Raw genomic sequence first — 27376 nt, 5'->3', positions numbered from 1 at the left:
AAATGACAACAGACACACAACTATCAACAACCAAAGCTAAAAATCAAAAACAAAAAGAAACTGAGCAAACAAGTAGAACAGGGACAGAATCACAGAAATGGAGATCACATGGAGGGTTATCAGTGGAAGGGAGAGGCGGAGAATGGGGGAAAAGATACAGGGAATAAGAAGAATACATGGTAGGCACAAAATAGACAGGGAGAGGTTAAGAATAGTATGGGAAATGGAGAAGCCAAAGAACTTAGTATGTATGACTCATTGCCATGAAATAGGGTGGGGGAATGCTGGCAGAGGGAAGTACAGGGTGAAGGGGAATAAAGGAAAGACAAAAAATGGGACAACTATAATAGCATAATCAATAAAATGTATTTTTTAAAAGAAGGAATATAAAGCTTTGATTTGCCAGTCCAACCTTTCAGCAATATGGAAAACTAAAACCAGCTTTTGTCTGTTGGAAAGGTAGAGAAATATTTCTGATATAAATAGGGATTTTAGAAATTCAAAAGGGGGACCCAGCACTATTAGCCAAATGGACACAGGCATGCATTTGTACTTACAGCATCTATCATCAGAAATCTCAGTGGCCTTCGTGGGAAGGCCATGAGAGAAGGCTTTTCAGCAACTGAAAAGAAACTGTAAGGCATTTTAAAGCAGAAGTCCCCACTTTCTAGTCACAGATTTGCTCGTGCATTTATAGAAAGCTTTCACCTAAAGGGCAAGTCAGCATATTCTATCAGTGGAAATTCAGGAGAATCTGAAATTCCAAATACATTGTTATATTAAAATTAGACTCTTGGAAGACATAAATCTTTTTATAAAAAATTTATTTCTCTGTAAATACAAATTCCAACATCAACAAACAATAGTCCAGTGGAAAAATACTTAGCCATTAACATCAAAATTTTTTTAAAATTCAATAAATATAACTTTGGCATTCAAAATTCTAGCTGTAAACCCTATTAAAAAACAAAAACAGAAAACCAACCCCTTTACAAAAAAAGAGGCAAGAATGACAGATCAAAAGGCATAAGCCAACCCGTGGCTTCACATTCTTTTTACAATGACTGTTTCAGTTAAGTCATGACCACTGTATTTACACATGAGGTATTCTGGGTGGTTCAAAAACTGAACCTAGTTCACGAAGTCCACCAGCCACTAGGACTGATTATACACTCTGCTGTGCTTTTCACGTAACCACCGAGCACCTTACCACGTCTTGCCATCACACTGATGTGATGCTAAGTTTTATGTTTATGTATTTAAATAACTATTTATACACATATACACGCACACAAACACACAGAGTGACATTCCAAAGGAGTTTCCTGCTTACCATATGGGGAAAGGGCTAAGTTCCAAACACATGTATCTAATAACTCCTCTCATGTTTACAAAAGTATCTACCTGGTAATGAAAACCTGCCCCTTGCTCTAAAAAAACAATCCTTAATCAGTCTACTCTCGGAAGAGCAAGGTGCGGTAATCTTCGACATTCTTATAGCTCGTAAAACCGAAATGAATGCTTACTGCAGGCGAAGGCACGAAAGGTTCTCTCTGTACGTGGCTGCAAGAGTGTTGTTAATGACTTACTGATTTGAAACTGTATTCTCAGCGTATTCAAAACTTCTTTTAAGAAAAGTGAAAAATCTTTCCCCTTTCATGATTAAATATTATTAAACATATAATATGACCATACAGCAATACGCCACCATGGCATTTAGGGTGAGGTTGGGAATTATACTCTAGATACCAAATAAGTAATAGTTTTTGTAAACAGTGAAAAGAACTGTTAAAAATGGAAATAAAATAAATTAACTTTGGCTCTGAGAGCTATAGCTACTGGCAGTTTCAAATGATATGGTCTAAGTGAGCATGGTTATGAGAATTGTTTATTACTGTAATTACATATCTACAATGATAGAAATTTATGTAAAAGAATGCAAATAATCCAAACTAAAGGTATGGCTGAGCTGAACTATGCTATGTAAAACACAGTCCAGGTTCTCAGCTGCTAGTCAGTGAACCACTATCAATATGAAAACATGTCTTCCCAATAAAATAGTTCCTTTAAAAATATCCTTTAAGAGATCCCTATTAATAAGTCTTGAACTATGACATTAACTTCTAAATTCATTAATAAGTCACAAATGTAAAATATCCATTTTAGCAACACTTGCAGCCCTTGAGATTGTCTCTAACAAACTAAAAGAAATCTAATTCAGTTTCATAAACTTATAACCAAAACAAATTTCACCAAAATATAATAATGTTAACATTAAATATTGAATCCTATTTCAAATATAATACAGGGCCACACTTATTAAAAGAAAAATGCAGGCATGAATTCCTAGTCAATACACTTAAGAGAGACCTAGTCAATACACTTTGTAACATGAGAGACCACTGAAGATTTACTGACAATTAACCAAAGTCACCCTTTTTTTCTGACATCAAATGAGAAGACAACCATTGTGCCTTCTGATCCACACAGGCAATGTGGGTCTTTCACTGAGCCCACTGTTACTTCATCTCCGCTCTAGTGTGACTGGTAATAAATGTTGATATTGTATGAGCTACCTCCCTAGAAGACAAGCATTTAAATTCACAAAAGTGTAACTTAAGAGTTGTCATTTCTAAGGAAATTTTCCAATACATTTACTTTCCAATTAGGTTATTTTGTACCCAGACCAATGCCATTGCAATAACTTCCAAGAACATTCTAGCTCCAACCAACACAATAGGTTGTCTTGGAAGGAGAAATTTTATAAACAATGAAAATCAGAATTAAATACTGATGCATCAGAATACTACTAGTTTGACTCCCCTGCAAACACTCTCTAAGGTCGGTTACCCCTGTCCTTTCACAAACTCCAGAATCTGAGAGGTTATAATTCAAAGTTGTACTGAAACTATCATATCTTAATTTCCTTTTTTAGGGCATGTATACATTTTGGAAAATGAAATACATCAGCAGTAGTTTGTTAATTTTCCACTAAGTTAGTTTTTTTTACCTTAAGATATATGAATTAAGTCAAATTTTGTAGAAGTTTTAGAAAACTTATTTTAAAAAATAAAATACTTTATCCCAACTAATATATCTATAATAGATTAAAACATATGACCAAAAGTTTGTTTAAAATGATAGTAATAACCATAAAATCCTCAAACATTAAAACCTAAGAGACATTTAAGTAAAAATCTACTGATCCAAATAAATCAGTGACTATTTGCCCATTAGTACTATATTTTAGGGTGCCTTTATTTTCAAAATTATAAAGATTGGGGGCGGGGGGAGGAAATTCTATGCAAACAGAATATAAAAGGCATGCTGCATTCATGACTTACCTCTTTAAGGTGCTAATATCTATTTTACTATAATGGGTCATTTTTATAGACACTAATTTTTAAAAGGCAGAATTCTTTGCATCAGATTTTGGGTACAAATTTACTGCTCCCTGAATGTCTTCAACCCACCTACATTAAACAGCAAATGAACACAGTAGAAAGCCCAGTTCTTATCAGTGACTAAGTCCCTTCTTACTAGTGTTAGGGGCCTTGGGATGCAGAATCGCTACAGTGCACTGAGTTCTTAGCGCCCAGACCCTAAGAAGTAAGAAGAGCAGGGACTCAGGCACTGGACGGAAGGCAAGCTTGATGTCCTCACAACATACTGTAACTTATTGCTACAGTACAACTATAATGTGATTTAGTAAGAGCTGTATGTGAGGCAAATTCTGAACTGAATGTCTTCCTGGCCTTATACCACATGTTTTCACTGCTGAAAATATTTAAGAAGAATCTTTTCTAGGCACAGCCTTTATACCAGTATATAAGCCTGGCCAGAAAACAGACATGTGATCTGCTCATACGCAAGACAATATTATCCTGCTTGACTCACACCCCTTATTCCTTCTACCTCTTACTTAACTTAAATTAGAGTTGGCTGCATCAATACAAACCGACCTGTAAGGGACAATGATTGCCATAGCAAAATACATTCAAAAGAATGTAATGAATGCTCTGAAAGCAATAGAATATATAGTCCTTCCACAATACCAACTAAAATAGGGAGATACTCATTTAGAAGTGTAAATGATTGCATGTTTACTTAAGTATCAGTTGCATTTCGTAGTAATATCATGTACTCCAGTAGAACCTGACCAAGTTTGCATTCTATGACAAAACCTGTTTGTAATATAATTTATGTAATAAAAGGAATTGAAATATCACCTGATTTAGATTTTGTATTATGCTATTGATACTTCTGATATAAAGAAGACAGGTTGGCTTTTTCTTAATTTCAACTTTAAAACAGATAAACTGCTAAAATGTAAACATTTGAGATTTGGATAAACAAGCCATTGTTTCAGAGTCAGTTTGTTAATCTTTCTTTTACAACAATGAAAAGGGCCCTTTAAAGGTTTGCATTAATTATATATGGCTTTGCTTATATTAGTATATAACATATAAGTAAAAAACTAAATAGTAAAGGACATGTTAAAATTAAGTTCGAATTATTAAATTGCCTTGTGATAAATTACTGTTAGTGAAACAGATCATCACATCAAAATTTTGCACCTCTAAGGCAATCCCCAATCGCTCTGAAGAATAGCTGACTGACTTACCTATAGTACAAAATCAGCCCAGCCCCACCACCTCATCATCTCAGCACAGTGTGTTCAGAACACATGGTTTTATCTCCTGTGCTATTAGAACACTTGCCTGCTATTGGAACTCTTGTTCAGCCAGCTTTTGAAAACCCCAAAGTATAACAAAAGCTTCTACATGAAAGAAAAGAAATACAAGAATAAATAGTGTGTGCCTTTCTCAGAAGCTTTGCTTTGACCCTAGAAATTATTATACTTTTGTGAATAAACACACAGGTGCACACACACACAGACAAACAAAAGATAAAAAGAAATCCTACCCCTTTTATCTGAAGGGCACTCTTCACAGCTTGGTCCTACAATCAGTAGTTTGAAAATACAGAATTTTTTTTCTTATATACTTTATCGCATTTTCAAATGGCAATCTGATTTTTTTGTCCTGATTAGATAAGCCCCTTTGAGACCACTGTACATCCCCATTCCACCCCACCCCCCAACAAAACAAATCCACACACACACACGCACGCACACACACAAATCCTAAGTGCAAGGCATATGTCACTTGCAACATTCCGACATGGCTCCTGCAGAGATCAGACGAGACAGGGTGCGTTCAGGGCCGTAGACCAACATGGCTCCTGAAAAGGAACACGAAGAACTGTAACACAGCAGCATTCAACAACGGGTCATTATTGCCGTCGGACCAACGTGCGGTCACTGAGTGATGCAGCTGTCTCCCATGTCCTGAGCATAGCGATCTGATATTGTAGTCCTTAACTCATCGATGTCCCTCCGCAGCTGGCACACGTCTGAGAGCTTTTTGGTGAGCGTGTCTGGGCCATGGTCATTCTCAGCCTCTTCAGCTGAGCAGTTCAGTGCTGCGGAAATGAAGTATGGAGAGGCTGTCTCACATTTTTTTAAACAATGACATTTTAAAGTTTTCAACTTAATTATCACTGGCAATCTGATGTTGTACACTGAACACCAGTCAGGGTCAGATTTAAATTAATGCATCATGGAATATTAAGTAGATCTTATCTACTTGGTCCTCTTAAACTTTTGTTAAAATGCATTCAATTCCTACAGTAATACATACAAATTCAACACATTTAATGGACAACAGTATTTCAAAAGCAGAGAAGAGCATGCTCTAACAACTTTATTTGGCCTTAACTAGAGTACTCAGTTCTGCCCAGTTGATAAAATCTGAAAATCATCAGTGCAGTGAGGGGTAATACCTTAAATTTTTATAGATTGCAAAATGGGTTCTTTGGTGCGAAAACAAATTTTCACGTGTGTATGCATATATATACACATATATATATACACATATGTATAGTGTATTATATGTGTATATATGTATATGTGTATATATATAGATAGTGTATTATATAATGTGTATATATATGTTTGTATATATACACACATGACCCAATAACCACAACCATTGAATCAGACTGATAATTAGGAGCCCAATGGCTGAATAACTGAGGGTGAGGCCCTCAGTCAGACAGCTTCCAATTACGTATACCAGTTCCTCATTTATCAACATATCTCATCATAAAAGCAGGTGGAGTCAGTGACTATGAAATAAACCTTTCCTTAGACTTCCTTTGACCCTGCTAGCTTATTAGAGCAGTAACTTACTTTAATAAATACTTCTGAACACCTGCCATGATCCAAGTACTACGCTGGCTGCTGAGCTCAGCAAAGAGAAGGGAGAGAGTGGCTTATTCTTAATCATTTACATACGCTTTCGTAAACAAGGAAGCCCAGTCAGCTATTGTTGACAACCTACTACTACACACAGGCCCCGGAGGCACAAGGAAGAGAACAAGCCAGGCCTCACCGGAGAGGGAACAGGTTCACTGGGCGGGCCAAGGAAGCAGACTAAGCAAAGGCATAGACAGAAGTGGAAAACCACAGTCTGATAGAATTGAAGAAACTTCAAGAAAATCAGTAACCATCTCTAAAATGGTAGAGCACAAATTATGAGAGAGGAGAGTGCCAAGACCTAAGGCTGAAGGGACAGTTGCGAGCTACCAATCTGCACTTTAGGGGAGTGCAAGGACGAGGAAACAGGAGTCACAGTTGCAGCAGATCACTCCGGCAGCGGTGTGAAAATGGTCTGGGGTAGGCGGAGTCGGCCGACAGACAGACCAGTCCAGAGGAAAGCCTGAATTAAGGCAACAGTGCAAAGAGGAGACAATGGTAGGAGCAAGCAAAGAAACTGACAGAACTGAGAGAGCCCAGTCACCCTCACCTTGCATCAGGGCCAGGGATTGGGTATGGGACACACAATGGAGGAAGGAGGGTAAAACCTGGGTTAGGGTGACAGGTGGAGGGTGGTGCTACTCCCTGAGAGGAGGGAAGAAAATAGTCTCTGTTTCGGACCGACTGAGCCTGAGATGCTTAGGAAGCAGCTGGGTCTAATGTACAGATCAGTATCATTAGGAGCCCAGAAGGGACATGCTAGGCAGAGTAAGAGATAAATGCCTGCACGAGCCTCAGGGACAGTGATGGCAGAACACACAACAGGACACGAGTGGGATTCCTCAGAGAAAATACATACGAAGAGAAACAAAAAACCGACCACAAAAGGTCCCTGGGGAGGCCAACACCGAAGTGGGAGAGCAGTCCACACAAGACTGCGGCTGAGCAGTCAGCACGGCGGGAGCAGAACGAAGAGAATGACGTCACAAAAACTATGGCAGCAGAGAGTTTAAGATGGGTGCGTGAGCAGTGTCAACAAATAAATAATCCATGGAGTGTGGAGATGAGAATTCAAAAGAATCCTGGGGTTAAATTTTAAAGACTGGAAGGCGTGTTCATTGGGAAGTGAATGTGGCAAGGTTCTTAAATCTCCCTTTTATTCTTATCAGGTAAGAAATCTCTCCTATCCTAGTACTGAAAAAGCTAATAAATACTTTATGGGGGTGCGCACATATAGATTACAGAGAGTGACCATCTCTGAAATGGTGGAAAAATGGGTTTTTTGAGAGTGAATTCTTGCTTTTTGTTTCAGGAGATCGGTGCTAACTAAAGCACCCTATATTCACCTACAAACTTCTCCTTTAAGATTCAAGCCAATACCAGCTGCTCCATGGGCTTTCCAGGCCTTACCCGGTAGACTGAATGGCTCTCCCTTGAGCTCCCACTGTGCCTGTCCACATCTCAAGTATATTTATCACAAGGCCGTAAGAATTTGGTTTATGAGTGAGTAAGGGCTGTGTTCAGATTCTCTGCATTATCGGAGAATGCTTGGACTCAAGGAGGTATTACTGAGTATGTACTGAGTGAATATACTAGTGTTTTTTTACACACTCATGCTTGTATACTTGAACACACATCTATGAAATAAAGGGGGAAATTCTGCTGATCTCTCTGAACAGAGTTACAGGTTTCATATAACAAGTGATACACTTTGATCAAGAGTATTACATATTTGGTTTGACAAAATAACCATTTGTGAGGCAAGATGGTGGAATCTTTTTGATAAGACTGGAAAAAAAAAACCTAATCCCTTCTCTAGGTACATATTTACAACATTTTAAGGGAATTACTCAATACATGTTGGTGTATAAATCTTATGATTTTACTCCATTCTTATCTCCTAACTGAAGTCCATTTCTTCTGTACGTAGGAGACCGACAAGTCACGACTACAGTTTAGAACCACAGGCAGAGCTGAGTGTCCCTGTAACGGCAGCACAGGAGGGACGTGACACGAGGACCTCCCTCGCACAGCTCCGTGTGGAGGAAGGAGGAAGGGAGGCACCGTGGGCGGGCGTCACATTGAGACGGATAAAGCAAGCAGGTGTGCATGACAGTACTGACGGGCCTGTAGGCCATGAAAACTGCCACAGAACATACACTACATAGGAAAGCAGGTGAGTGTTTTTTCTTCAATATTTTGCCCCATGAAAGCAAACAGAATGACTCTTTAGAAAAGTAATCAGGAAATGACACCTATCATCACTTCAATCACACACTAACCGATCTGGCACAGTCCGCCATACAGCAGGTGTACAGGCACCCTGGAAAGTGCCGTCCATATCAACTGTGGCCCTGCTCACTTCTGCAAGTCTGATGAGGTAAGTTCCAGCAATGAAGTAATAACAAGTATTCACAGACCCACAGACTGATTCAGAGACTTATAAATCTATGTAGGAATGGAGATTAAAAACAAATAGGAAAAATGCAGTCAGAGGTTCCCAACTCACGAAGACAGTTTCTAAGTGTTAAGCAATACCATAAGGACAAGTCATTAGACACTTACATCTGATTCCCAGTAATAATGAAAGATTAGGCTCCTTGCCCTGAGCACGCTGATTAAGAATACTACACAATGCCTTCAAGTCAAACAAACAATAGGACATTTCCTTGAAGAGCTGATCAATCACATTCAAATCAAACAGTGGTCGTTTGGAAAGAACCGTCTGCTGCTTGGATTGGTCTGCTTCCTGGTCCTGGTCCGAGGAAGAGCACGTCTCTTCTGTCTGTCTTTGGTTCTGCAATGAATACAGATGACAAAAACCTGGTGGTTAGAAGCGAGGAAAAGCACTCAAACGTGACAAGGTTAACATTTTCTCCCAAGTCTAGAAACAAAACAGTGGAATACTATATGCACATTAACCAACTGTACATAGAGTAGTGAAAAAGAAGAGAAAAGTAATTTAAATTGTGGAAATGGTACCTCTGTGCCTGCAAATTCTGTAGTGAACACAGAAATCCAGGGTCTTAGTTTCTGGGAGTCTCTCATGTTCTCACATAACAAGCATCTTGGTTGTGTATGTGTTTTTCTATGATATGAATTATTTTACTTTTGTTTTTTTAAGAATTCATTTTTATTTATTTATTTATTTGATTTTTAATTGTTATTCAAGTACAGTTTTCTGCCTTTTACTCCCATCCCAGCCCACCCCCCCACGGTTCCCACCACCACCCTTCCATTTCCACCCCACCCGCCTTGTTTTTGTCCTTTATACTTGTTCCTCCAAACCCTTCCCCTTTTCCCCTGAAATTCCCTGCTCTCTCCCCTCTGGTCACTGTCAGCCTGTTCTCTATTTCAGTGTCTTTGGTTATATTTTGCTTGTTTGTTTTGTTGACTAGGTTCCTGCTAAAGGTGAGATGATATGATATCGATTTATTTTAAGAACAAAGGAAACTCTACACCTCATCCTGTAGTTTTACTATTATTAGCATAGTAATTTAGTTACTATGCACCTTTTTTTGTATATTGAGGAAAAAGTACATATGTTATTATATTAACAGGAGCCAAAATTTTCAGTGTAAGAGAAAAATACAACCACAAAAAGAAGGAATAAAATACCCTAAACAAGTGAAAAGTATTACATGGCCTTGGAAGACTCAATATGAAGTCACCCGCACCTCATCCCCAAACTGGCCTCATCTACTCCTCATCCTGCTAGTGAAAGGGGAGCTTAATTAGCTTTCCAACTGGAACTGCATTTCAGAATAACCAAATAGCCTGTGTTGATGAGGAAAAGATATACATATGTTTAAAAGAGATGAGTGCCAGCTAGTAAGCATGAAAAGAATGATATAATTAGAAAAAATGCCATTCTTTTAATCATCCAGTAATTCAAACACTAATCACTGGTGGGCACTGGAACCATCAAGGGAAAAGGCGCTGGCAAACTACGGACCCACCCACACAGTGGCCTAGGCATCGCCCCGCAGACAACCCGCTTCCGCAGAGGCTCTAACATCACACTGGAAAAAATCCTCCTGTTGCCGCCTTAACCAGTAAGATGAGTACTGGTGTCCCTTATAGCAGAATAACCAACCACACATAATTTGAGGATGTGACCCACACCTGCAAAGTATTCAGGCCCAAGTATGTTTGACCTGAAACTAGTGATACCTTTAGCTCTAACTTCTGGCTGACAAGGAAACAGAGGGAGTAGAGAACAAGACAAACAAAACCAGGAGGAAGCAAACAGACAAATCTAGAAGTCTGATAATCTACAAGTCTATGAGACAACAGGCCCGGTTTGGTCAACAAGTCACTAATACGGGAGAAGTAAGAGACCTCAGGTTCCTGAGACAAAATAAAATGCAACTCGTGGTCTTTATTGAAATCTGGTTTAGAGTCGCTATAAAGAAACACTTACAAAGAAGTGGAGCAACCTTAATGAAGACTGGGTACCTTATCGAATATAAAGAAATATTATTCTTATTGGGTGTGACAATGGTGGTATGGTTACATAGGAAATGTCCTAATTTTTGGAGATGCATTCTGAAATGTTTAAGTGATACATATCATGATGCTAATTAATTAAAAAAATAAAATAAGTGTTATTTGTATATAAAACATGTTCTTAAATGAAAGCCAGGTATTCCATCACCTAATTAAGTGAAGAAAGTGTGATCTGTTCCAATGACAGCACCAACACTGCACCTTCCTTAAGAATTTTCTGGGGTAATTTCGTTTCTAGTCCATTTACGCCTTAGTCCATGGTGCTGGGGCCTAATATCTATCGAACATGTGGTTTTGCCAGAGTAAAGTCTGTGGAGTTGTATTCTAAGAGAAAATAAATTAATAAATGTATTCTTATTATGATTTTCATAAGAAACCTAATAGAGTTAATTAACTAGCACATCAAAATCAAGTCGTCAATTTAAAAATGTTTTTTGAATATGTACAAGATAAGCATTTATTTTAACTTAAATAGGTACTGGATCATGCTTTGAAAGTAATTTGAATTTCTTCTACTCACATCAAGCAATGTTTTTGTTAATCTGTGTAGGTTTCTTTCTTTCTTCTCCAACTCTTCCATCATCTTTTGTGTGGTCACTTTTTCTTCAGAAAGTTTCCCTTGCAGAGACTAGAATGAAGAGAATTGGAGAGCAAAACATGTCAACACTGAGAGTAACAAGTGTTGACATGTCAATCTGCTAGTAACAAGTGTATTGGCTCTGAATACTTTAGACATACTACCCTCCCCAGCCCCTTGGAAGATGAAGGCCTCAGGTTTAAATTAAACCATATCTTACCTCTAGAGCAAATGACCACAACAGGGAAATATACCATCTTTTCTAAGAAAGTTTTTAATCTGGGTAGAACATGTTAAATCTAAAGTTGCTGTTTATTGCTATATTACAAAGAGTTCTCATTTTATTATGTACTGGGGGTGTATTAGCAAATCTGTACCTTTTAAAACATTTTTCTTATAATTAATAAGATACCAAATAGTAAGATCATAAGCCTGTCCCTATTTTCTATAATTTGAAACACAAACACCTGTCTCAGGACACAGTGCTCAGGGCAAAGGACTATTACGGGCTTTGATAAACTAATCTTTTTCTTAATTTCATTACAAAGTTACAAATTATCCAGACACAATACTAAAAACCCAAAACACTCAAGATCATGGAGATTCAATAGCATGCTATTAAACAACAAATGGTCAAGAATGACACTAGGGAAGAAATCAAAAAGTTTCTGGAAACAAATGAAAATGAACTCACAACAACCCCAAACTTATGGGGCACAGCGAAGGCAGTCCTGAGAGGCAAGTTCATAGCAATACAGTCCTACCTCAAAAAGATAGAAACATTTCAAACAAACAACCTAACCCTATGTCCACGAGAACTCAAGGAACAACAACAAAGACAGCCCAGAGCAAGTAGAAGGAAAGAAATAACTAAGATAAGAGCAGAATTAAATGACATAGAGACTAAAAACACAATTCTAAGGATCAATGAATCCAGGAGCTGATTCTTTGAAAAGATTAAAAAAATTGACAAGCCTTTAAGCAGGCTCATCAAGAAAAAAAGAGAGAGGACCCAAATAAACACAATCAGAAATTAAAGAGAGAATACAACTGATACCACAGAAATACAAAACATTGTAGGAAATTACTATGAAGAACTGTATACGAAAAAATTTGAAAACCTAGGTGAAATGGACAAATTTCTAGAAAAATATAATCTTCCAAAACTCAATGAAGAAGCAGCAGGAAGCCTGAACAGACCAATAACAGCAGATAAAATTGAAGCAGTAATCAAAAAACCCTCCAAACACAAAAGCCCTGGACCAGATGGTTTCACAGGAGAATTCTACAAAACATATCAGGAAGAGCTAACCTCTATCTTTCATAGACTATTCCAAAAAATCCAAAATGATGGAAGACTCCCACACTCTTTTTATGAAGCCAGCATCATCCTAATCCCCAAACCAGATAAAGACACAACAAAGAAAGAAAACTTCAGGCCAGTATCACTGAACACAGTGATATTGGCTAAAATCCTCAATAGAATATTGGCAAACCACATCCAACAATACATTAAAAGGATCATTCACCATGACCAAGTGGGATTCATCCCAGGGATGCAAGGATGGTTCAATATTCACAAAGCAGTAAATATAAACAAATCACGTAAACAAAAAGCAAATACAAAACAAAAAATACAAAACATCACATAAACAAAAGCAAATACAAAAATCACATGATCATATCAATAGATGGGGTAAAATCATTTGATAAGGTACAGCACCCATATATGATAAAAATACTTAGCAAAGTGGGAATAAAGGGAGCATTCCTCAACATAATAAAGGCCATATATGAGAGACATATGGCCAACATCATACTCAATGGGCAAAAACTAAAAGCTTTTCCACTAACATCAGGAACAAGACAAGGTTGTCCACTTTCACCACTTCTATTCAATATAGTATTGGGAGTCCTAGCCACGGAAATCAGACAAGAAAAGGAAATAAAAGGCATCCAAATCGGAAAGGAGGGAACAAAACTGTCATTGTTTGCAGATGACATGATATTGTACATGGAAAATCCTATAGCCTTTACCAAAAAACTGCTCAACCTAATAAAAGAATTTGGCAAAACAGCAGGATACAAAGTCAATATCCAGAAATCAAAGGCATTTTTGTATACCAACAATGAAACAGCAGAAGCAGAAATCAAGAAAAAAAATCCAACTCAATAGAGCAAAAACAAAAATAAAATACCTAGGAATAAACCTAACCAAAGAGGTAAAACACCTGTATCCAGAAAACTATGCAACACTGAAGAAAGAAATCACGGAACACTCAAACAAATAGAAACATATACCGTGTTCATCGGTTGGAAGAATTAACATCATCAAAATGTCCATACTACCCAAAGCAATTTACAGTTTCAATGCAATACCTATTAAAGTACCAATGGCATATTTCACAGACATAGAACTAACACTTCAACAATTTATATGGAGCCATAAATGACCCCAAATAGGTGCTGAAATTTTGAGAAAGAAGAACAAAGTAAGAGGGATCACAATACCTGATACCAAACTGTATTACAAGGACACTGTAATCAAAACGGCCTGGTACTGGCATAAAAACAGGCACATAGACCAATGGAACAGAACAGAGAGCCCAGTAATAAACCCAAGTCTCTATAGTCAATAATATTCAACAAAGGGGGCAGCAACATAAAATGGAGTAAAGATAGCCTCTTCAACAAATGGTGTTGGGAGAACTAGACAGCTATGTGCAACAAAATGAAACTCAAGCATCAACTTACACCATACACAAAAATAAATTCAAGGTGGATAAGAGATTTTAATATAAACCGTGACACCATTAAAGTCCTAAAGGAGAACATAGGCAGGAAAATCCCAGATATTTCACGCACCAACATTTTTACCTATGTGTCCCTTAGAGCAAGGGACATAAAGGAAAGAATAAACAAATGGGATCTCATCAAAAGAAAAAGCTTCTGCATGGCTAAAGAAAACAGTATTAAAATAAAAACAGAACTAACCGTATGGGAAAGCATAGTTGCCAATGATACCTCAGACAAAATATATAAAGAACTTAACCCGACTCCACTCTAAGAAGATAAGCAACCCAATTAAAATGGGCAAAGGACTTGAACAGACACTTCTCCAAGGAGAAGGATTCAGAGACACATAATTCAGAAACACATGAAAAGATGCTCAATATCACTAGCTATCAGAAAGATGCAAATTAAAACCACAATGAGATACCACTTCACATCAGTCAGAATGGCCATCATAAACAAAGCAACAAATAACAAGGGTTGGAGAGGTTGTGGAGAGAAGGGAACCCTAGTGCACGGTTGGTGGGATTGCAGACTGGTACAACCACTATGGAAAACAGTATGGAATTTTCTCAGAAAACTAAAAATGGATATGCCTTTTGACCCAGCAACTCCGCTGCTAGGAGTATATCCTAAGAACCCTGAAACACCAGTTCAAAAGAACCTATGCACCCCAATGTTCATAGCAGCACAATTTACAACAGTCAAGTGCTGGAAGCAACCTAGGTGCCCATCAGTAAATTAATGGATCCAAAAACTATGGTACATTTACATGATGGAATTCTATGCAGCAGAAAGAAAGAAGGAACTCCTACCCTTTGAAACAGCATGGATAGAACTGGAAAGCATTATGCTAAGTGAAATAAGCCAGGTGGTGAAAGACAAATACCATATGATCTCACCTTTAACAGGAACCTAAACAACAAAACAAACAAACAAACATGCAAAATATAACCAAAGACACTGAAATGGAGAACAGGCTGACAGTGACCAAAGGAGAGAGGGGAGGGAATTTCGGGGTAAAGGGGAAGGGTATACAGGAACAAATATAACGGACACATGAACAAAAACTAGGGGGAGTGGAAATGGGAGGGAGGTGGAGAGCACGGGGGGGGGGGCTGGGATGGGAGTAAAAGATAGAAAACTGTACTTGAACAACAATTAAAATAAAATTTTAAAAAACTGCCAAAGTTAAAGCAAAATTTTACTCTACCCAGCAAAATTTTGTCCTTCAAAACTGGACTTTCCACATAAGCAAAAGCTGAAGGAATACATCACCACTAAACTGACCTTTCAAGAAATACTAAAAAAACAGAAGTGAAATACAAGACTACTCATTAGTGACACAAAAACATATGAAAGTATAGATCTTGCTGGTAAACGTAAATAAATATATAGTAAAATTCAGAATTATCTAATGTCAGTATTTGTTAGTGGATACACAAGATTAAAAAATAAATTATGGCATCAAAAATATAAAAAGTGGGAGCACTACATTAAATTAAGAAACTTCTGCACAGCAAAGGAAACCAAAATGAAAAGGCAACCTAACAAATGGGAAAAAATATTTGCAAATCATGTATCTGATAAAAGGGTAACATCCACAATATAAAGAAGTCATACAATTCAATAGCAAAAATAAACAATATGATTAAAAAACGAGCAGAGGTTCTACATAGGTATTTTCCAAAGAAAACATACAGATGGCCAATGGGTTCAAACAAAGCTGCTCAGTATCATTGATCATCAGGGAAATAAAAATAAAAGCCACAAGGAGATTATCACCCAAAAACTGTTAGGGTATTATTATATAAAACCAAACCAAACCAAACCCCGGAGATAACAAGTGTTGGCAAGAATATGAGGAAAACGGAATCCTGTGCACCACTGGTAGAAATGCAAATCGGCGTAGCCACTATGAAAAACAGTACAGTGGTTTCTCAAAAAAAATAAATATATAACAATGGGATGATCCAACAATTTCAATTTTGAACATTTATCCAAAGGAAACAAAAACTCCACCTCCAAATGATATATGCACCCCATGTTCACTGCAGCAGTATTCTCAATAGCCAAAACATGGAAGCAACCTAAGTGTCCACTGATGGATAAACGAACAAGCAAAAGTAATATTCCACTGTGCATACAGTACATACAGAGTGGAATATTACTCAGCCATAAAAATGAGCTGTTGCCATTTGTGACAACATGGACAGACCTTGAGGGTATTAAGCCAAGCAAGAGACTCACAGTACACAGATAACAGAAAACAGATCGATGGTTTCAGGGATGGGAGGTTGGGGTGCTTAATAGGAAGCCGGTAAGAGGTATAAACTTCCAATTATAAAATACATCCTGGAAATGTATTAGTATTCAGCATGGTGACTAGAGTTAACACCGCATTGCATATTTGAAAGCTGCTAAATGTGGATCTTAAAAGTTCTCATTACAAGAAAAAATGTATAATTATGTGGTGATGGTTGTAAACAAGATTTACTGTGATACTCCACAATAGATTTTATATAAAAATATAAAATCATTATCCTGTACACCTGAAACTAATGACATTTATCAATTATATCTCAATAATAAAATAAATAAAGTTAACACTGAGAGAAAAAAAGGAGACTTAATGGTAACAACATAAGGTTTTGGTGTCAGATAGAAACTAGGTTCTGGGTCCACAGCTTATGCTGTACAAGAATGGGTAAGATATTCAAGCTTTCTAGGCTCCAAATTCATCAAAATTGTAATGTACTGTGAGAATTATGCAGTGTGTATACAGACAATACCTTAGATGTTTGCCTATTCACAAATCCCTTGAGTTACAAGTAGTCATACTTGCACAAGCTCAAATTCCTTTCTTCACTACCATATTGCTACCAGATATAACTTTAAAAAAATATCCACTTGAGAGGTCTGCTTCCAGAGAGATGACATGAGGAACTCATGTGAATACTAGTAAAAAAAAAAAACCACAGTTTCTGGAAATGGTCCTAAAAGCATACAGCAAATGAAGAAACATATATTCAAGAAAATCTACTAAAACTCAGTAAGAACAGCTAAATCTGTGGTAGTTTAAACAAAATCCACTCCACCCCCACTCTCATAGCTCAGAGAGTGGAAATTCCACTCCAGACTAGGACAGCCAATGAAAACAGAGGGCTCCCTCCCTCCCTGTAGGTCCCAGTTGAAGAGCTGTCTTCCCAGTAGTGGCAGGACAACAGCATTTCTCATCCTGCCCTCAGTCACCTGTACCTGGGGCTAAGCTTCAGGCAAGCGCAGGCAAAGGCGGGGCCCTCTTCTCCTGTCCAGGAGCCTTCACGGTTTGGGTGCAGAACCTCCGAGAACACTGGGACTCTGCCTTGCTTTGGCCTGTCACAATACCTTCTAAAGACCCCCAGACCAGGACTGCTGCCAGACTATAAAGAAGAACTTACTGGGGAACTTGTGAATAATACTTATTTCAAGTTTTACCCCAAAGATCTGATTCATTAGATTCACAGTGGGACCCAGAAATGTTTATTTTAAAAACATGCCAAGTAATGTTTGTTGACCACTCATAACACATACAGGCTCAGGAATATTCTTTTATGATTCAAGGGCACTCCCTTCATACAACTCCCTATCTCACACAAAGAAATAATTTTTCAAAAATTAAACCCATATTTTACAATTTTTCTACATTTTAATTAAGCAAGAACTATAATGTATATACACCAGGCATACGTATACATTAGAGATGTACTCTTTAGATGTACAAACACTGGAAAGAAAGCTTATTTGTTAAAAAGTTACTTTTCTTTTGATAGAGGAGGGGTTTTTTTTTAGCTGCTAGGTTTTTCAAAAATTAGTATTAATTTTTTATAAAAAATATTTTTAGCTTTACATGCATTATAAAGCAAATTTCATGGGGGTTAAACTTTAAAAATTAAAAAAAACCTGAAGGTTGAAAAAACTTCATGTCAAAACATCACAAAATTAGGATAACATAAAAATAATAGATAAACACCACACAATAATGGGAAACAGTGAATCAGTCGACATTTATTTAGTTTAAAGAAAAGTTAGATTCTGCCCTGATTGGTATGGCTCAGTTGGCTGGGTGTCACCCCACAAAGCAGAAGTTGCCTGTTCGATGCCCAGCCAGGGCACACACCTGGGTGGCCAGTTCCATCCCAGCCAGGGTACACAGACTATCAATGGATGCTTCTTTCACATCGCTGTTTCTGTCCCTCTCTTTCTCCCTCCCTTCCCCTCTCTCTAAAAATAAATAAATGAAATCTTTTAAAACATAAAAAAGGAAAAGTTATATTCTACTTATAGGGCATTCTATTGGCTTATGATATACTTTCCCACATTTTTATTGAGGAGACCTGCTAGATGAAGGCTGTAACAGAGATTTACTAAACACAATAAAATATCCCGAGTCTGTGGAAATGTCTTATGTGTTAATAAATAGGACAGACTGTCACAGTTTTGAGATTGGTGTGTCCAGCCACGCCTTTAAGAGTGAACACTTTTAATGACTTCTGAAGCATCATTTTGTCTTTTGTGATATTGTTGAGTCAGGAAATAGCCAGGGATGAGGAAACTCCAGAGGAGCCCCAGGACTAAGACAAAGGACACCCATACAGAACAGAGACCCTGTTCTAACACCAGTTGTTGCTGCTTTCTTGGAAAGGGCTGAGTGAATCGTGATTACACTTGGCAGAAGATGGTAGATGACCATACTTCACTACAATAGCGTTATAATAAATTAGCTTTCTGGGTCCCTCTGAGAGTCGGAGAGGTGTGGAGACATGGAGCAGCATGGAGATGCAGAACGGTGATTCCATACTCACATGTGGTGGATAAAAACAGGGAGGGACACCTTGGGACCAAGAGTTCCCAGTCCCACACCTGACCACTAAGTCCATGGTTCCAGCGCCAGGAAGATAAGTCCCCATAACTTCTGGCTATAAAAATCAGTGGGGGTTGGGGCGGTGGAAGAAAGTGTGGGATTCTCAGGAGACTCCTTTTAAAAGACCACAGCAGATTTAGGACTTATGCAGACTCACTCCCTCTGTGATACAGCACCAGGGCAATAGCTGGAAGGGCACCAGTGCCACATAAGGAGAAAGTGAAGGGACTGGTATCAGAGTGAGTGTCAGGAGACAGCTTCCTGCTAGGAAGAACTCCTGAGGGCAGGCAGTGGCAATTCCCCTCCCCAAGCCCTGCCCCCACACAGAGCCACAGAGCAGTGACACAGATTATCTCTCCCTGGCCATTACCTACGTCTCCACCCCACACAACCTATAGGTACATTTTTCTACCACAGGCCATGGTACTAAGACACGGGGTCAAAGCAGCTCTAATACACAGAAACAAACACAGGGAGGCTGCCGAAATGACGAGACAAAGAAATATGGCCCAAATGAAAGAAGAGAACAAAACTCCAGAAAAGGAACTAAACAAAATGGAGATAAGCAACCTATTAGACAAAAAGTTCAAAACAATGGTGATCAGGATGCTCAAGGAACTCACTGGATATTAAAACAGCCAAAAAAGGACCCAGGCAGAAATGGTTACATTAAGTGAAACAAAGAAAAATCTACAGGGATCCAACAGTGGAGGGGATGAAGCTGAGAATCAAATCAATGATTTGGAACATAAACAAGAAAAAAAGGAAAAAACGATCAAACAGAACAGGAAGAAAAAAAAGAATTAAAAAAAAAAACAAGAGTAGGCTAAGGAGTCTATGGGGCATCTTCAAATGTGCCAACACCTGAATCACAGGGGTGCCAGAAGGAAATGAGGAGCAAGAAATTGAAAACTTATTTGAAAAATAATGAAAGAAAACTTCCGTAATTTGGTGAAGGAAATAGACATACAAGTTCAGGAAGCACAGACAAGTTGGACCCCCCAAAAACCATATCAACATATCATCATTAAAGTGCCAAAGATTAAAGATAAAGACAGACTCTTAAAAGCAGCAAGAGAAAAGCAGAGAGTTACCTACAAAGGAATTCCCCTAAGACTATCAGCTCATTTTCCAAAAGAAACTTTGCAGGCCAAAAGGGGCTGGCAAGAAGTATTCAAAGTTGTGAAAGGCAAGGACCTACAACCTAGAATACTCTATCCAGCAAAGCTATCATATAGAATGGAAGGGCTGATAAAGAAAGTGCTTCCCAGACAAGGTAAAGCTAAAGGAGTTCATCATCACCAAGCCCTTACTATAAGAAATGTTAAAGGGACTTCAGAAAAAGATCAAAACTATGAACATCAAAATGGCAACAAATACAACTATCAACAACTGAGTGCAAAAAACCCCCCAACAAACTAAGCTAACAAGCAGAATAGAAACAGAATCAAAGGTATGGAGATCATTTGGAGGGTTATCAGTTGGGAAGCGGAAGGGGAGAATGGGAAGAAAGGTGTAGGGTTTAAGAAGCACACACTGGTAGATAGAAAATAGAAAGGAGGATGTTAAAGACAGTATAGGAAATGGAGTAGCCAAAGAACTTGTATGTGTAACCCATGGACATGAACTAAGGGTGTGGGGTGGCTGGAGGGAATGGGGGTCCAGGGTAGAGGGAGCAAAGGCATAAAATTAGGACAACTGTAATAGCATACTCAATAAAATCTACTTAAAAGAAAAGAATAGAATCCCTCTGGCCATTGAGTGTCAATCTTTGCTCAGAAATGACCCTCTCCTATGTTCTGTGGAGTATATTATTACTTAATAAACTTTCTGCTATAAACTGTGTGTTCAGTTCATTGTTTGTGATCACCAAGAACCTGATTACCTGTGTCCACCTGAAGCACTATGATCATACATTGATACCTGTCAATTCAGAAAAGCTGTTTTCAATTCATAAGTTTATTCAGTGAGAAAACGCTTTAATATATTAAACAAAACAAGTAAGCTTTTCCCTCTGTATTGCCTCTGCCAAAAGATTTCAACAGTAATAGCTCTGTGGAGTCAGCCCTATGTAGGTGAAATGTGCTTTTGAAGGATAACTGGAAGGAAGGTAATGCCCAATGAACAACTCATTCACACGGGCTGCAGCCTTGTTTATGGACATGATGGGGAATGTTCAACTGAAAACTGTCTTTTTATATTGTATAATGACAGAAGAAAACCTGCGGGAGGAGACAGTTTAGCCACAATGGTTTCACGGCTGTACAGAAAGGCAGTATTTCTAAAGTATCAATAAGTAAACAAGAATTTCATGCCAGTTAATCTTTATTTTTAGAGCAATCAACTCAACTTTAAAATCAGCATATACTTTTGCGGGAAGTACCCCTTTTTCTGTATAACTAGTAGAAGACTGATTTCGCCCACACTTTCAATGCTGTGGATCAACCTGCCACTGCTTCACGAGATGACAGAACTAATGAGTATACTGTGCTGTCCAGTCCCAAATATTCAGAAACAAATGCATCTTATTAGTTTGGCTTCTATTCTCTAATTATTTTGAAGAAATAAAAAAATATTTACTCAAGCATTTAAGATCAAACAACAGAAGGGCATATAATTACATATTATTCTACATATTTGTTTAGATATGGTCATGACATATCTAAATGCAAGCAAGATTTGGTTAATGTGTAAGAATACATTTTATTAATGATGACTCAACAAATAGAAAAAATACACATTTCAACCAATACAAATATACCCTGAACATCTATAATATGAGATAGCATGTGATAAATAAAATCTTGTAAGTTTTATCCACCAACACTCCAATGCCAAAGGACAATGCTGAGATGCTGTCCTTAATTTGGATTGAGATAACTTTTCCCAGATTTACTTCTCAGAAAATGTTACCAAGTGAAATATAAATTCCTTTCATATGGTCTATAGGTAAAATAATAGCTAAAAAAAACTAACCATCCTGTGATTCAAATGTCTTGTAGAACAACTTATCTGTAGGATTGATTATAAATTAAGAAATATAACCCCTAAGAATCAAATCAGCAGGCCCACATACTTGTTGATTAAATTGAAAAATTACTCAATATGGCCAAAAGCAATCAAAAGAGACTAACATCCAAACCATTTATCTTTCCCTTTTTAACTCCCATTTTAAAGAATATTAGAATTAGGAGGCATAAAAGTATCTATTCAATAAAATGTCCAATGGCTTTCTATCATACTTAAAATTAAAATATCAATACAAAGAACATATGCCCCTATGTCACCCGGCCCCCAGCTACTTTCTCCTGTCACCTCTCAGCCACCACCCTCACGATCACCGCACTCTGGACGGCAGCCTCCTTGCTGGTCCCAGAGTGCACCAGGCACATTCAGGATGTTGGTTGCTGCCTTTGCCTGGAATGCCTTCCCCGCGCTTATCTTCACTCAGATCTGTGTAAATATTACTTTCTCATGTAAAATTTCATGATTACTGTATCTAATGCAACTGTCATTGCCCTTTATTTTTTAATAGCTCATATCACTACCTGATACAATAATTCATTTTCTCCATCTCACCCCACTAAAATAGGCAGGAACTTGCTTGGTTCAATGATGAACCCCCAGTTTCAAGAACAGTGCCCGCCACACATGAAAGTGCTCAGTAAATATGGAAAATCGATAAAAGAATTAAAAAATCAACTTAATTCACAAATTTGGGGTTGCGTATTATGGGTCAGGTACCCTAAACTCTGGACATGCAGATATCTACCATCATCTGCACTCTCTGGAATCTAAGTAGAAGGTAGAGACACAAATTTGTAAACAAAACGTTATATACTTTGATTACACAGAAAGACTAGTATCTCAGGATAGAGAAGGCCTTCGCAGTCACAGTGGACTAAAAACAGACCACTGTCTTATATTAGATCACTGATGACCACAACCAAATGTGATCTTAATAGCAGAAGAAGACTACACCCAATTAAAAAGAGAACAAGTAAGGAACAATCTTCACAATTTTGTGAAGAACTGATTTACTGAATAGCATTTTTGTTCTAAAAAATTAAAAAATTAATGTTAGAGAGCTGTAACTTCATCCCAAGTGCTATTAACCTTTTCATACAAATACATACCATATATGCTTTATACTTTTTTAGGTTTATAACTAGTAAATTGGCATAAAGCTAAATTAAAAGAAGTACAAAACATTCCTTACCTGAATTTCGAAAGTCATTCTATCAATCTCATCGCGTTGGCTATCTATTATCTAAAACACAGTAAATATCTTAGTCTGAATAAAAAAAATTCCAAAAATATCAATAAAAAAAACAAAGATGATCACAGGCAATTATAAATTTTTAAAAGTCAGGATGTACATTTTTTAATAACAGCATTCATACCAAGTATCCTTTAAATAGCCACATGATTTGAATTACACATACATAAAACTATGAACTTCCTCTACTCCTTGACAAAAATTTTGTTTAATGCAGTTTATAAAAATACCTTTGGAACAGACTTTGAATAATTTAGGAAGGAAAAAGATATCCTTTTGATTTTGCTAAGAAGTAATATAATTTCCTGAGTTTGTTTTTTATTTTATTTAAATTTTTTTCTTTTTTCTAAAGAAAGATATTCAAACCAAAATTTCCATCAGCTATTAAATATTAGCAAAAGTAAAAAGCAACTAACTATGAATTATTTATCTAGACACACATATCCACATAGTATAGATTTCATATTTATTATCAAAGACAGGTACTGACCTTGCCAGCGTTCTCATTTTGTTCTCTCAGGTTATCATTTTCATTCTGAAGCTGTTTTGCATCTAACATAGGAAGGCGAATTCCATCTTCAAGGCATCTTTCTACCTTTTGCTGCAAACTGTTTCATAAAGACAATTATACAAAGAAAATAAGCTCTATGTGCTGACTTTGGTAGAAGACTTCAACAAAAATGAAGCCCCTACTTAGTTTATACTGACACTTTTTAGTCAGGCAATAATGAAGACCTATAGACGGTATATGAATGTTTGAGTACCTCTATTTCATGCAAGTAAGAAATATATAGGAAGCTGATTATATTTTCAGGAATGAGACCAGAGTCAAGTTGCTCAGTATGTGACATCTTTAGGCCCCCATTACCCCAGTCTGAGCTCTACAGTCTAAACCCTCTTTTCTCTACGTCTTCCCGCCAAAAGCAGAGCTACCTGGCTAAGATGATTGTGGTAGGGAGCCCAGGATTATGAACACACATCTTTACCCTTCATTCTGAGCTCAAATAAGTTCATAAAGATAGTTAGTTGTTGCCTAAATTAGCAGAATTACATTTCTCCTTCATTAATTAGAGCAGCAATCTATTATACGAGGTCTGTTAAGGAAAAGTCCAGCCATTGTTAATATAATGAGAACGGTTTGCGCGACATAGATGCAACCTGGCAGCCAAGGGGAGTGGACTGGAATGCACAAACATAAACAATGACAACTTCACTGTACTACTTAGTGGTAGATGCTATTGAGTGCGCATGTGTACTGTTGCATTCAAAATGACTGAACATGTAGAGCAATGAATCTTTATCAAGTTTTGCATTAGACCTCAACATTCCTCTGCAGAAACTATTAGGATGACTCAGAAGTCTGCAGCTATGGGCAACTGGTGATTGGCAGCTTCATCACCACAACACAACTGCTCATGCATCATGTCTCATGCAGGGTTTATTTTTTTTTTTTTTGCGGAAACATTAAATCATGCAGGTGACTTAGCAGCCCCTACAGCCCAGATTTGGACCCTGAGATTTTCTGGCTTGTCCCAAAACTAAAATAACCTTTGAAAGGAAGAGATTTCTGACCATCAAAGAGATTCAGGGAAATATGATGGGGCAGCTGGTGGCAACTGAGAGATCTGTGTGAGGTCCCAAGGTGCCCACTTTGAAGGGGACTGAGGCATCATGTCCTACATACAATGTTTCTTGTATCTTGTATCTTGTTCAATAAATGTCTCTGTTTTTCACATTACATGGATGGATACCTTCTGGACAGACCTTGTATTTATTACTTGACCTAACAGTTTCTCATGCTATCCACAGAACACAGTTGCATTTTAGAAGAGGAAATGACAAAAAGACACTCCAATACATTAAGGATAAAAGGATAAAGGAGGGGATAGTATTATTCTTGAGAAAAGAAAAATAGCCACATTTGGGTTAAAAGGAACTATACCATTTACAATACTGACCAAACCAAAATTCAGCAGCAAGATACCTAGGAATAGCTCTACTTTAGCTTGTGAGCATACTCAGGAGTTGCTAAGTACTAAAAAAAAACCAAACAAACAAACAAAAAAACACACTTCATCTTATTTGGGTTTAGATATTTTCATTATTTTTCTTCTTTCAAGTATTATAGCTATTTTCTGTTTTCTCTGCCTTTCAAAAAAGGAAATAAATTTAAAAAAAGAAAAGGGAGCCTTTGAGATATTGCTTCCTGTCGGTGCCCACAGGTGGGTTCAAATAAACACTTAGGAAACTTCAAGAAGAAGAAGTACCACATCCGCATAGTGGACAAAGAACTGGCAGCACCAGCGACGCCATCAGGGCCTCAGATGCGCAGAACCGGCACCAAGGAGGTTTAATGCATCACAGATGTAGCGTATGGCTTTGGGATGTACTACTTGTCATAAAAAGTATTTGCTTTTTCAGTCTAAAAGTGAAAATTATATTATTTCTGTTTCAGAATAAGTTTTTTCCCCAATTCAGTGTCAAAACACAACTATGTATTTAAACATTTTTAAAAAAGCAAGACTTTTAAGGTCTTTCAAATTTTAAAAATGAGCCTACTGTGAGGAGGGAAAAATGTTCCCTGTCATGGAAAAATACCAAGGAAGTCTCCTTTTTTGTATCCATTCTCACCTTCTTTATGCTTTACAGCATGCTCACTTAGGAAACTAGTAATTCTCTTGATCAGCAAAGGTCGCAACTATTGCATTACTAGGGATCACACCCACACATTTACTTACATTTTCATTTCTAACGGAAAAGTTTTCTTATTTTCCTTTGAAATCTCAAAGGTTCTTATGTATTCATAAAGCAGGGAACTTAGAAATATTATATAAAACAGAAAATGTAATGGTATAATCCAAAGTCACATATACACCTGCAGCTTTTCTGGAGCTTAAGGAATGCTGTATCATACAGCTGAGGAAACTGAAATAACACGCCTGCCCCAAAGTGACACCATGGCCATACAAGTATTAAAAAATTACAGAAGACCTTCTCCGGTCCTCTGCATCTATTTGAAATTGAGAGAAGTTTTCTGTGGTAGTATCACAGAGAACATCAAGATAAAGTTAAGAAGTGGAAAATGTATTCTGAAATGCACTGTACTAAGTCTCCCCAAATAAAGAACACTAGAGTCAGTGTTCTCCAAAACGCTGAAAAAGAGAGACTCTAAATAAAAGAGAAGGTATAAAGTCATATTAAATATGTAAAAGCACACAATGGAACAAAACAAACATTCAGATTATTTTCGGGTATTCCTAACTCTACATTCATGAAACAGAGCTTGAATTTATAATCATAACGCCCTATAAACCAGAATGGATACATTATCTCATTTTACCAGTAAGATGAAAGAAAAAATATATGGTGGAATTAGTGGAAGTCAGAAAGCTATTTTAAGATGTGTACTAAAGTTCCCTTAAAGAGAAGGAAAGCAGGAAATCAGAGAAAAGGTAGAGTCAAAAGTATATGAATTTTTTGGAGTTAGGTTAGAAGCACTGAAGACTGAATTAACCTAGAAATTGGAATTTTCTCTACTGAAATCCAAAATAAAAAAGTAGGACAGGCACATTTACAACTCTGAAAGTAGTAAAGCAATACTAACATGAAATTTATTAGATGCATTCTGATTAAACAGCTGAGAATACACAGAGTTATATATCACTGGTATATGCATGAAAAGTGTATTCCTTAAATTTAGTTTTTTGTTGCTGTGTTGTCTCATTCTTCAGAGTATTTTATTTATTTATGACTGATAATCTATTAAGTTTTACAAACAGAGAGTATATGTATATACATATATAACATAGTTATCCAGGTTTTTCAGGAATCCAGTATTTCCCAGCTTAAATACTAGCTAAATATACCAACAAACGATAGTCACTGTAATTCTAACTGCAGTGGTTTAAACCAGAGCAGTCCCGTGAGGCCCAACATGTGAGTAAACCCAGAAGGTCCATGGCCAACAGCCCAGTCTGTCCCTCTGCAGTAGGTGCA

At 37.4% G+C, this 27376-nt stretch overlaps 1 protein-coding gene across 2 annotated transcripts in view; it reads right to left on the bottom strand.

The window, feature by feature from the left end:
- Window positions 1–1328: 1328 nt before the first annotated feature.
- The window catches only part of CEP85L (centrosomal protein 85L), a 133897-nt gene continuing 107849 nt past the window's right edge, over window positions 1329–27376 (bottom strand). For both annotated transcript variants that reach the window (XM_037045860.1, XM_037045861.1), the window contains exons 9-13: window positions 23871–23988; window positions 23321–23371; window positions 11349–11456; window positions 8885–9116; window positions 1329–5484 (exon numbers count right to left, since the gene is read on the bottom strand). In XM_037045860.1, the coding sequence (XP_036901755.1) occupies window positions 5321–5484; window positions 8885–9116; window positions 11349–11456; window positions 23321–23371; window positions 23871–23988 (673 nt within the window). In that variant the 3' untranslated portion in view covers window positions 1329–5320. The remainder of the gene's footprint in view (window positions 5485–8884; window positions 9117–11348; window positions 11457–23320; window positions 23372–23870; window positions 23989–27376) is intronic.

The sequence above is a fragment of the Sturnira hondurensis genome, unplaced genomic scaffold, assembly GCF_014824575.4.
Source record: "Sturnira hondurensis isolate 20B ecotype Veracruz unplaced genomic scaffold, ASM1482457v3 Scaffold0004474, whole genome shotgun sequence".
Taxonomy (NCBI): Eukaryota; Metazoa; Chordata; class Mammalia; order Chiroptera; family Phyllostomidae; genus Sturnira; species Sturnira hondurensis.
This window is presented reverse-complemented; position numbering and strand designations above follow the sequence as displayed.